General features: G+C 50.2%; 3 protein-coding genes across 3 annotated transcripts; 2 read left to right on the top strand and 1 right to left on the bottom strand.

The window, feature by feature from the left end:
- The first annotated feature begins 3,936 nt into the window (after positions 1–3,936).
- LOC117840039 (GDSL esterase/lipase At1g28600) lies at positions 3,937–5,864 on the top strand. The gene is made up of 5 exons (XM_034720492.2): positions 3,937–4,432; positions 4,541–4,762; positions 4,854–5,005; positions 5,098–5,377; positions 5,503–5,864. Exons 1-5 carry the CDS (start codon positions 4,057–4,059, stop codon positions 5,727–5,729), a joined length of 1,257 nt encoding a protein of 418 aa, XP_034576383.1. The 5' UTR covers positions 3,937–4,056; the 3' UTR covers positions 5,730–5,864.
- A 476-nt stretch (positions 5,865–6,340) lies between these two features.
- Positions 6,341–7,840, top strand: LOC117835704 (GDSL esterase/lipase At1g31550). The gene is made up of 4 exons (XM_072290532.1): positions 6,341–6,770; positions 6,839–7,073; positions 7,162–7,321; positions 7,493–7,840. Exons 1-4 carry the CDS (start codon positions 6,488–6,490, stop codon positions 7,838–7,840), a joined length of 1,026 nt encoding a protein of 341 aa, XP_072146633.1. The 5' UTR covers positions 6,341–6,487.
- Positions 7,841–8,983: 1,143 nt separating this feature from the next.
- LOC117835898 (10 kDa chaperonin, mitochondrial) lies at positions 8,984–11,467 on the bottom strand. Its single transcript, XM_034715223.2, has 3 exons — positions 11,272–11,467; positions 9,742–9,881; positions 8,984–9,214 (listed from the first exon to the last, which is right to left on the bottom strand). Exons 1-3 carry the CDS (start codon positions 11,374–11,376, stop codon positions 9,166–9,168), a joined length of 294 nt encoding a protein of 97 aa, XP_034571114.1. The 5' UTR covers positions 11,377–11,467; the 3' UTR covers positions 8,984–9,165.
- Between the last annotated feature and the right edge of the window lie 459 nt (positions 11,468–11,926).

The following is an 11,926-nucleotide window of genomic DNA, read 5'->3' as shown; positions in this document are numbered from 1 at the left end:
TTGGAGCGCCACAACTTGGTGCTCTATCATTTGGATGCTTCAATACCATAGAATAATCATAGATACTTTGGCTTGATCATTTGAATACCATAGCTTGGACACTTGAATATCATGATTTGGATATCAAGATTACCATGATTTGGACCTTACCATAATTTGGTTTATATTCTTGGGACCTAGAAAAAACCTAAAAGGTACATGCTAGATAAAGTATTAGTTCCAATAATTATGTTGTCACATAATTACCAAAAATCACAAACTATGATCTAATGAGCCATGTTCACTTCACTCGGCTAGGCTCGGTAGATGGACCTTCTTTTTTTCACTTAGCTTTCTCTGGATCGATTTCCCTTCAAATCACAATCTGATGTCATTTCCATTGCTTGTTTTTCACTGTAAGATGGCAGCGGGGAGCACCAAGAGCACGCGACTAACAAGTCGGCGATGATGGCGAAAACACATGGTGACCAGCAGTTCTCTTTCTTGACAAATTAAACAACGGCCTAATATATTGCATCCAGTTATGCGTAACAGTCGAGGAATCGCACGATGCGATCCACCGGCTGGCCGGCACTGTAGCTTGGTCGTGGCGTGACAAGGGGGTGTGAGCTCCGCACGCGACAGCGGATGGATCAGGTCGGGTTTAAACGTCAGCAACCAAACAGCGTCGGCAAGCGCTCGCGTGCTCTGCTCTCCCCTCCGGCCGCTTCTTCAGTCTTCATCACCACCTACCCGGGAGGCGGCGGCAGTGGCAGCTGATGCGCGCCTGACAGCAGACCACCGTACCCAACTCCAAACAGCTGATGCCGATCGATCTGGGCCGTCCATTGTATCGAGATCAAGCCCGTAATAAGTACTCAGTGGCAGGTCCAGACCTACCACCGAACTAGGCTGCCTGTTAATTAATTATGCCCTAATTAACCACGAGCGAGCCACCCACATCGAATTATCGATGATCGTCCTTTTCTGTGTTGGTGATGTGATCCTGCATTGCGATCGATCGAAAGGGAGACATGCATAGGGGACAAGGAGGTACCCACCATGACAGGTGATTAAAAATAATCACACAAAGAAAAAAGTTGTGACTCATGGCTAGGGCTAGAGCACCACACGAGAGAAAGAACACACACAGTAGCACCTAGCCTAGGCACCAAGGTGGTGAGCAGTAGCCAGGGGCTTTTGTCGATCTCGGTCACTCACTAGTGGGATCGAGATTGTCTGGATAGGGCACGCCGCACACGCACTACTCTCTCCTCTTATCATCGTTGGTGCCTCAGAGAGGGGTGAGTGGCCCACTTTGACTTCATGTCAGCGCACAGCAGTACTCAGGCAGAGCCGGCTGTTGGTGAGGTGGCCACCAACCTGAATGATACGATTCAGTCGTCAGTGCAGTCGATCTGCATGTGATGTGGGGTTCCTCTAGAGAGATGACTAACCTGTATAACACAAAGACCAAGATCGAGCGAGCGATCGATTTGATGTGTTAGAGATGAATGGTTGGTTGGACCGCAGTTGCAACTTGCATTACATTGCGTGATCCGTCAGCGGTCACTTTAGTAGTCTTTGAGAGACGTTGCATGCAGTTCGCATAATTGGAGCCCTGCGGCAGCCTCACTCACAGGCACGGCACTGCACCTATATACCTATTACAGTATCGTCCAACCACTTGGATCGTAGGGCAGTGGGCAGATCAGATAATCTCCTATCGTGCTTGTCGTAATATAGTAATGCATCAGGAAAAACTAGCTAGAGGACTTATTTTCTCGCCTCTGATGATCTCCGAGAGCATGGCGCATTAGCATCAGGCAACTAATTAACAAGGCCTTTTTCTAGCCCTTTTTATCTTTGGAAACGAACAGTGACTCATCATCTTACTCGAAGGAACTGAGGCTAAGGACGAACGAAGCTTTGGCGTCCATGCATGCATTTGCTCCATGGCTAGCTTAGCGGCTAAGAATCTCATGTAGCACTGCTACTACAGGTGGTGTCCGAAAGGCGCCTTTTAGGCTTTGCCATCAGCCATCACCCCCTACCTGCATGCATTGCCTTTGCCTCCCATCCTATAAAGAAAAGTGCGCTAGTCGTTGTTGTTCTCCTAGCAGCAGCATCGCCATCGCGGACCAGCAATGGACAAAGGCAGCTTCACTTTGGAGCATAAACTTTCTGGTACTCCGGTGTCTCCTTATGATCAGTTTTATTACCAGAACAATACAACCCTGATCGTCTGAACAAATAGTATGGCTACGAAGTGGCAGTAGCGCAGACCGCAGATGATGAAATTTGAACCAAATTGAGTCGAAAAATTAAACGTCGTTATAATATAGTAGGGATCACCATTTATTCACCACCCATATCAACAAAACGCGATCATTTTCAAACTTCAATTTGGAAGAGTTCCCCCAGTCTCGTGCAGGTTGCGGTTCCGCATAGGAAGCAGGCGACAGCAGAGCTGAGAAAAACGTCGCTAGGTCGGCCACCTTTTTGCTCAGCTCAGCGCACATGTGCATGGGTTCCAGGGGCATGAATTTCTGCCGCTTTCTTTCAATCTTTCGACTGTCTATTACTTTATTAGTACCTGTTGTTTATGACATTTTGATGTACAGTCTTAAAGTATAAACGTTTCCGAATGACTCTTTATTTGTCTTTTTAAATGAAAAAGATGCTCGAAACATGATGAAATTTGAGGATGGAAGGACTAAAAGGAATATTGTAGAATGTTCGTGCCCTAAAAATTTGTTTAGGAGCACGTTCAAAAGAAGAATGTGTGAAGTTGGTGTTGCGTTTCAAGCACCAAAGGCCGAATATTTGTTGAGGGAGAAACTGACGGCACATATCAGCCCAACCAATTTTCAGCACTCAGTTGGCCCACCAATCTGCTTTCGGCCTTGCTAGTGCGTAGCTGGGCCTTAGTAAATACCTTGGCTGGGCCGGCCCTCGCTCGAGAGCGGACCTCCCCTCCAGTAGCCGGCGGCCCGCGAGAGGGAAGACCTTGGCTGGGCTGTGAGCCTGTGAGCGTGAAGAATCTCAAATTTACGACGAAAACAATTTTGATGTTGTAGATGTTTGTACATTTTTCTATAAATTTGGTCAAAACTAAAGAAGTTTGACTTAAAATAAAATTAAAATGACTTGTAATTTAGAAAGGATGGAATAGCAATAATCTTGTCACTAACGATCCATATTATGTGCTACCTGCAAACCACAAGTCAAATTACGGCTTGCTCCATTGGCAGACCGCCGGCCTGATGTCTCGCCTGAACCACCGCTATGAAATGCATCTGCCGCATATTGTGCAGAATGTTATTTTGGACTTTTGGGAATTCAGTATCACCATCGATCGTTCGGTCGCAGTCGAGGATGACAAGAGTAACCGAATGCAAAGCTTCTGGAAAAATCACGGGTTGATCTTTGCTTGCGTACGTGATCACGACTAATCTACAAAACTGGAGATTTGACGAGATCGCGAGATGGCAGCGTCTTAGCTAGGCCAACTTGAGTTTCTCTAAATTTTACCAACCTTGCGTACCTCTATAGACCAATGGTTGCGCAAAATTTTATACGATTTTGTACGAGTGAGGCGTATATGTTATCTTTTGAGATTTCAACATGTGACCTTTGAAACTGCGAACGTTAAGATGACTGAACTGAATGTCAATGTGATCTCCAAAAAAAAAAGCATAATAGGGTTCAGACTTCAGACTATGGAGCTGCTAGCTAGGTACAGCACGCTACTGCATTTTCGTAATGCTAGATTTGCATGCTGCTGTGACAGTCTTTAATGCCAATTCGTTGTGTGTGTTAACGACACGTGCTCAGTTGACTAAAATTTTAAAACCAAGTCTTCGATCGATCAGTTGCCGGCCAAATGCGTGCGTGATGATAACTTAAAAACCCTTCATCAGTTGACGCCGAGAAAAGAATAGGTAGTTCAAGAGATTATGTGGATCATTGCACACACAAATAATAAATCGATCGCCTAAGATTGTGTCGATCGTTGCACACGCGAATTGATCTCGCGTATCTACGCTCGATACTCTTATATATGGAGTTCAACACATGCAACAAATTCACCGAGAATGCGTGCGAAAATTGATCTGTTTCCTCTTTGCTCGCAGCTTAATTTGTAAGTTAAGGTTAGCAGACAGCCAGACACCCATGGGGTCTTCGTCCATGGCGCGTGTCGTCCCCCTTCTCCTGCTGCTCCTCCTCGTCGTGTGGCCGTGCCCCGCCGCGTCGGCCGGCCGGAACGACGACCCGCCGGGCGCGTCCTGCTACAAACGGCTGTTCAGCCTGGGCGACTCCATCACCGACGCCGGTAACCTCGCCAGCGTGGCCCCCAACACCTCCGTCCTAGCGTTCCCCTACGGCGAGACCTTCTTCCGCCGCCCCACCGGCCGCTTCTGCGACGGCAGGCTCATCGTCGACTTCATCGGTAGGAAGGATCCATTGGTTGCCTCAACGCTCGCGGCGCGCCTGTGTGCTGATGTTGCAATTGCATGTCGTGGATGAATGCTAAGCGTGTGTCTGCCTGCGCCTACAGCGGAGGCGTTGAAGCTGCCGTTCCTGACCCCGTTCCTCGCCGGGAAGACGGCGGCGGACTTCCGGCAGGGGGCGAACTTCGCAGTGTCCGGCGCGACGGCGCTGAGCCAGCAGTTCTTTAAGGACATGGGTCTTGACCTGGCCATCCTGCCGCCCTTCTCGCTGGACGTGCAGCTCGAGTGGTTCAAGCGCGTGCTCCACTTGCTCGGCCCTACTGAGAAAGGTAGTAACTACTAGTATAACCGATGCATGTAACCAACCGATCGATTGGCAAAAAAGGCTTTGAACATCGTGACACGTGTACGTGTCTGCAGAGCGCCAGGACATCATGTCGAGCTCGCTGTTCCTGTTAGGGGAGATCGGGATCAACGACTACAACCACCCCTTCTTCCAGAACCGGTCCTTCGTCGACGAGATCAGGCCCCTGGTCCCAAAAGTTATCGAAAAGATCGAAAACGCCACCAAGGTATCCGTCCTAGTTCCTACCAAGCCCACACTTCAAAATAAAAGGGTCAGCTCCCTCTCCAAGTACGAAACTTTGATGCTCGATCACATCAGGTGCTGTTCGGGCTTGGAGCGAAGACGATCGTGGTCCCCGGGACGATCCCCATGGGGTGCATGCCTCGGTACCTGACCATGTTCCAGAGCGACAACCCCGGCGACTACGACGCCGCCGGGTGCATCCGGTGGCTCAACGACTTCGCCGAGGAGCACAACCGCGCGCTCCGGCGCATGCTGGGGCAGCTCCGCCCCCCCGACGACCACCCGGGGGTCGCCGTCGTCTACGCCGACTACTACGGCGCCATCCTGGAGATCACCCGCAACCCTCTCAAGCACGGTACCTGTCACAACCTGAATCAGCCGTGTTTTACTGACAGTAGAAACTGTCGTTCCAACATGCTGCTGCAAAAAAGTAAAACCGGAAATTCAACTTAAATCAAAGTAATTAAATTCAACATGCAGGGTTCAGGAAGGATGTCGCGTTGACGGCGTGCTGCGGCGACGGAGGCCCCCACAACTCCGGCACGCTCATCGCCTGCAACGCCACGTCGGTCCTGTGCCCGGACCCGTCCAGGCACATCTCGTGGGACGGCGTGCACCTCACCGAAGCGGCCTACCAGTTCGTGGCGGGGGGCGTGCTCGACGGCCCGTACGCAGCGCCGCCCATCCTGTCCAAATGCAGATGCTGATCATCATCAGCTGCAGCCCGCAGAACGGCTTCGTCTCATTGTCTGCGTGCGTGATTGTGAAATGGGCCCGTCCAAATAAAAAACAATGTACTCCAAAAATACTTTATTTGCATTGCCTGCTGCTGCTTGTGTGCATCTGCAGTGATCATTCCCAGTTGCCATTGCTCGCACGAGACTGCTCCTCGTCCGGCAACAGAAACTACCAAAACCACGGCACCCTTTTTGGTGCACACGTACGGCCACTCGATTCTTCTCGTGAAACAATCTACAGTTCTCTTCAAGGCGTAACACATTTCATACATTCCGAGTGATGTATAGTAACATGTGAGTACATCCAAGACTCTCGTGCACACGTCAACACGAAAAGATGGCTATGTGCGTTCCCAGTTTGTGCACACGGTTCAGAGCCAGCGAGACAACAAAATCGATCATGATGGACTCTGCTTACCCTGATTATTCATTCTTATTGACAGAAACGCGCATTGGAACGAAGTTTATATGATTGCTTTATTCACTAACCGGCTGAATGGTCTCCAAGTCAAAGGGACGACTTGCCCCATGATCAGCACATCGATCGGTCTTCTATCTGACGCGCCAACGGTGGCTGATAACATATGCAATGCTACCTCATCGATGTTTAGAGGAAAATCATGTCATTACAGGAGCAAATTGGTGACTGCCATCTGCACTCCGTGATCTCGATCACCACCATGGTTACGTTTCTTCCCCGTTTGATCTAGCTGTGACGACGTTGCTATATGTACTTCGATTATCATGTTGCAGCTCGGCAGTTAGCAAGGACGGTATCATCCGATCCATGGCGGCTTCTCCGCGGTGCTTCCCCTTCTCCTCCTCCACCTCCATCTCCTCGTGTGCCCGTACGCCGCCGCAGCATCAGCCGCTGGCGTCGCCTCCTACGGCTACACCACCTTCTTCCCCGACGCCCCCGCCACCGCGCGCTGCCGTACGGCGAGACCTTCTTCCGTCGCCCCACCGGCCGCTTCTGCGACGGCAGGCTCATCGTCGACTTCATTGGTCGGTGTTGAATGCACGCTTCATATACGAACTAGCTAGTGTACGAAAGTGACGCCAAATTGAAACGTGCGCAGCGGAGGCGCCGGGGCTGCCGTTCTCGCCCCTGTTCCTCCGCGGCGGCGGCGGCAGGACGGCGGAGGAGTTCCGGCACGGGGCCAACTTCGCGGTGGGCACGGCGACGGCGCTGGGCAAGGATTTCTTCAGGGAGATGGGGCTCAGCCCGGCCCTCGTCCGCTTCATCCCGCCCTACTCGCTGGACGTGCAGATGGAGTGGTTCAAGCAGGTGCTCCGCTTGCTCGGGCCCACGGAGCAAGGTAACCTTGACGGTACGTGTGTTTCACCAAAGCTGTAAGTGTTGCCAACACATGGACATGGAGCACGGTGCTTAGCTTTCTGCTGCGGAACGCAAGGGCATCATGCCGAGCTCCCTGTTCGTCGTGGGGGAGATCGGGGAGAACGATTACAGCTACCTCATCCTGCAGAACCGATCCCTGGACGCTGTGATCAAACCCTTGGTGATACCAAAAGTTGTTGCAAAGATAGAAAACGCCATCAAGGTAAGAACTATTTTTCACTACATTTTTCTATGTGAGGTGGGGAGGATGATGATTTACAGAAATATAATAAGAACTATAATTCTTCTAAGTAAAAAATAACCATCTTCAAGTCCGTTCTGCAAACCTGAACCCTGACAAAGCCACGAAATAATTCTTCTCTGCACCCACAAGGTCCTGATTGACCTAGGAGCCAGGACGATCGTCGTCCCAGGGCATTTCCCGATGGGCTGCCTGCCGCGGTACCTCACCATGTTACAGAGCACCGACCCGGGCGACTACGACGCCTCCGGATGCATCAGGCGCCTCAACGACCTCATCCAGCAGCACAACCGTGCCATCAGGACCATGCTGGCTCGGATCCCCCGGGATCCGGCGGTCGCCGGCTTCTACGCAGCCGTCGTCTACTACGAAGCCGGCCTGGAGATCATCCGAACCCCCTCAAGCACGGTACGATTCCGTTATAGTTGTCCATTCGGACCGCCCAGCCCGGTCCGGTACGGGCCTAGCAAGGCCTGCTAGTTTTCATGCCAGGCCTGATCCGTCACGACGGCCATGTCGTGCCGTGCCGTGCACCAGGGGCCCAAGCACGGGTCCACAAGGCCTTTTTCGTGCCGGGTCGGCCCGTAAAGCACGACCGCTTCGGGCCACCGCGAGGCACGGCGGGCTCTCATGGCCTGCTCCTTGTGTTGTGCTTGTGCATCACTACAGGCTGCAGCTCCTCCTGCGTGCCGCCACCGTCGCCCCCCGCACCGCCGCCGCCACCGGCTGGCCATGCGCCGCCGTGGCCAGCTCCTCGCACTACTGCTTTGGCTCCATGTGGTCGGCGCGTCGCGCTGCCGCCGCCACTACTGCTACGGCCGGACCTCCACACCGCTGCTTCCGCTCCCTGTTGTGGCTCTCCGCCCAACCGCCCGCCACTCCCAATCTTACTGCCAAGATCTCGTGGGGGGAGCCGAAGACCGGAGCCTATGGAAGGAGTGGCAATGGCAGCTAGCAGGAGCGACGAGGCCGCAGGGAGGGTGAGGCGTTGTGTGGAGTGCGATGGGGGTAGGGGCGGCGGGGCGCCAGATGCGAGAGCCGAGAGGGAGGCGGCGGGGGAGGGGGGGGTCTGGGGTACTAAGGGAGAGAGAGGGCCGGAGGGGTTGTGGCCTGTGGGCCGGATGGCTACCAAGCCGCCACCGTGCTGTGCAGGCTTGGGCCGGGCCAAAAAACCAGGCTTCGTGTCGGGCTGCATGGACATCTATAGATTTCGTGGGCTAGCTTAATCTCACATGCTGAGAATACGCTGGAGATGACCTCTAACCTCGCATGGTTTGCGGAGGACGGAGCTCTGGTGGCGTGCTGCGAAGACGGCGGCCCTTACAACTCCAACTCGTTTGTGTCTTGCAATGCCACGTCGAAGTACATCCCATGGGATGGGGAGCATCTCACCGAAGCAGCGTATCGCTTCGTGGCCAGGGGCGTGCTGGACGGACCGTATGCCGAGCCGTCCATACTGTCCACATGAAGATGCTGAACACTGTAATCCCAAAACAAACACAGTTGAAGAGTTACATGTAACAGCAGCAGCAGGAAATAAATCTGCAGCGTCACTTGTCCTGCCCCGAGCGTCATTCGAGCGTCAAAATGAGCAATTATGTAATGATAACACGATGGCAACCATTCGAGCGTCAAATGAGCCATTATATCATTTCAAAAGATATTTCAGGATGAGGCAATGTCATCGAATTCTCATGGTTGGGTTTTGTTTTTCCCATTCACACAAAAAAGAGAGAAGTCTCTTGCTACACTCCTGCATCTCTACTTGCAAACAACTGCAGCCTTGGGATCATTGCAGCCCGAAGTTACTCCAAAAGCTTTCCCAGTATGTCGTGCTCTCTGAAAAGAAGGTACCTGAGATTGCAAGCAGCCAGGTTAGACATCCAGCATGGAATCGGATGCAGCACTTGACAAACCAGAGTGAACTGTGTATTAGTCTTAAATCAAAATTGCCTTTAGCTATGAATTTTATAACTAGCACCCACTTCAGTTAAAGATTCATATAGCATATGGAGAAAAATAGTGTCAGCAAACCAGAAAATATGAGCAGATGAGAAGAAGCAAACACCCATTCAGACTACTAATTCATAGGACCATGCACAGAATTATTGCAACCTAAATCCTTAATTGGTCAACTCCAATGAAGGAGTTGATTTAAAGAATTAAGCAGCTTACATAATCGGAAATATAACCAGCTTAAGCATATATTGGCTTAATTACAGTGTCTTAGCAGAAGGAACCTAGTTGCCATTTCACTTGCTCTACCTTCCAGAATGCAAGTTAATAAGTTTTTGAAAACTTGGAGTGGCAACCGAAGCAACAGAAAAGGGAAAAGAAAGAAATATCGAGCCAAATTAACACGATAAAGAAATTTCACGTACTCCTTCTCAGCGAGCTTCACTTCTGTTCCACCATACTCAGGAAGTAGAACAGTGTCACCTTCATTCAGGGATACAGGTATCAGCTTGCCATCCCTATCACGATCACCAGGACCAACAGCTATGACTTTAGCAGCATTCAGCTGGATTCAAATAGAAGGTATGTATTAGGCTCCAAAGGAACATAAAAAACTCAAGACCAAAATGAACTCAAGCTCAATCTGGACCTAAATTAACCAGATTATTACATTTCAACTCAAACTCGCCCTATGCAATGTGCACCCACATCTATATGCAAATCTACCAGAAAATTGTGCATACAGCAGCATATTATGAAAGAAATATGCAAGCCAAATGCTCACACTGCCAAGATTGATCTAATGATCTGTAAAGGGCCTCAGGCAGGGCTTGATAGAGATATTGCAGTAACAGAAAATTCATTACCACTAGTATGCAATGTTGCCCAAATAAGAACCAAAGAATGGAAAAATAATCTTAGCACTAGCACTTGTCTCATAAAGACAGCAGTTTCACTATCTCTAAGGAAGGTCATAATGCATTTTATTTAGCCCTGATCATACATCAGCGGTGTCTTCTGTAAGCTAGATTACGAAATCACCAAAACCAGCATCCAAGGCAAAACCCACGTCAACAGCACAATGACATAACAAGTTGATATATTTTAACGAATCATAAACCATAAATATAAGATAGCAGATTATACAGCCTTGGTACTACCAAGACTCACATGGACAATAACAAAAATCTACCACACAATGATGCATCAAGTGAGCTGTGTTTCAATCAAAATACATAAGAATTTATGCAATATCACTCCGACATCAAATAATCTTTCTTGATGCATGTACAGAAGTTTATCGTAGCAACTAATTAGTAAAAACTATGTAGCATCAACACCTAATCTATTCAACTGTACATATTTTTAAGTCCATTGTCGGTTCTCTAACGCTGCATACCATGGGATCCCTGAGGAGCAGAAAAAAATCAGGTCATGCAAACAGAATTCCATCCCCAAACCTTGAACACATAGTTCAAAATATTTGATTTGGTCTTGGAACCGGTTCATGAATTCAAGCTGCCACCGGACCATTTGGTATCATCACGGAATCATACAAGAGCATAATTTCAGCCTTTCAGGCTTCATCCAAGAAAATAAAGATTAGTTGCAATGCTCAAATAATAACAAGCTGGCTAATAGCTCCTCAACTGAATAGTTTACAGAGCGCTCAAAACCCTCCTTTGTAGTCGGATCATCACAAACATAATCTGATTAATGTCTAATAATCACAACGCATCGACTCAAAACTACCACTTTTCCCCAAGCAACTGCGATACTGCCATTATCCCCTCCCTCCCAACAGGAATCTCAACTTCCCCGACCCGGATCTACAAACCCAAACTCCACGCCGAGAAGGCCTCCCGCGCACAAGCGCTGGACCAATCACGCGCGGATGGAGCAGGGACCCACCACGGGAAGCTGAGACAAACGAGCGAGATCTATGCAGCGCGAACCTGCTTGGTGGTCTCCGGGAGGAGGATGCCGCCGGCGCTCTTCTTGGGCTGCAGCAGCTTCTCCACCAGCACCCGGTTCAGCGAGGGGATCAGACGCTTCGCCATCGCCGCGAGGAGCTCTTCCGCTCGTTTCTTCGTGGGGAGCAAGTTGATGCGGGCTTCTGCTTGCGGTGGCTTTTGCTGTAGCCGCGGCCCGCAGGGTTTAGGGTTTATTTGGGAGAACGGCGACGGCGCGGGGGTGGGGCTTTACGAATTTGCCCCCGGACAGCGTGCGGGGTGCGGAGTTTGGCGCTGAGGGTAGGATCGGGAAACGGGGTGCGTCGCGGGAGGTCTAGAAGGTTCCAGGTCGTCGATACGCGCTCATTCGTTGTTGGGCTAACGGCCCAACGTGCAAGTTAATGGGCTGGCACCCATGCTGCTGATTCTTTGCACTGGAAGCTGAGCCTTTTTGTTTTTCCGTTTTTCCCTTATCGGATTTCATTTTGCGGAGCTCTGTGGTGCATGTATTTGCAAAAAGGCCTGGACTCAATATTTGTAATTTTTTTCTAAAGTCAAAGAAATTCAATGGCATAACAAGGCTACTCCAAGAGTCCTGCATCAAAGTATGCACATTAAACGAGTGTCACATAGAATTTCTTTTTTGGACATGGTACGG

The sequence above is a fragment of the Setaria viridis genome, chromosome 9 (genome assembly GCF_005286985.2).
Source record: "Setaria viridis chromosome 9, Setaria_viridis_v4.0, whole genome shotgun sequence".
Taxonomy (NCBI): domain Eukaryota; kingdom Viridiplantae; phylum Streptophyta; class Magnoliopsida; order Poales; family Poaceae; genus Setaria; species Setaria viridis.
The sequence above is the reverse complement of the archived record's forward strand: the minus strand, read 5'-3'. Positions and strand labels throughout refer to the sequence as shown.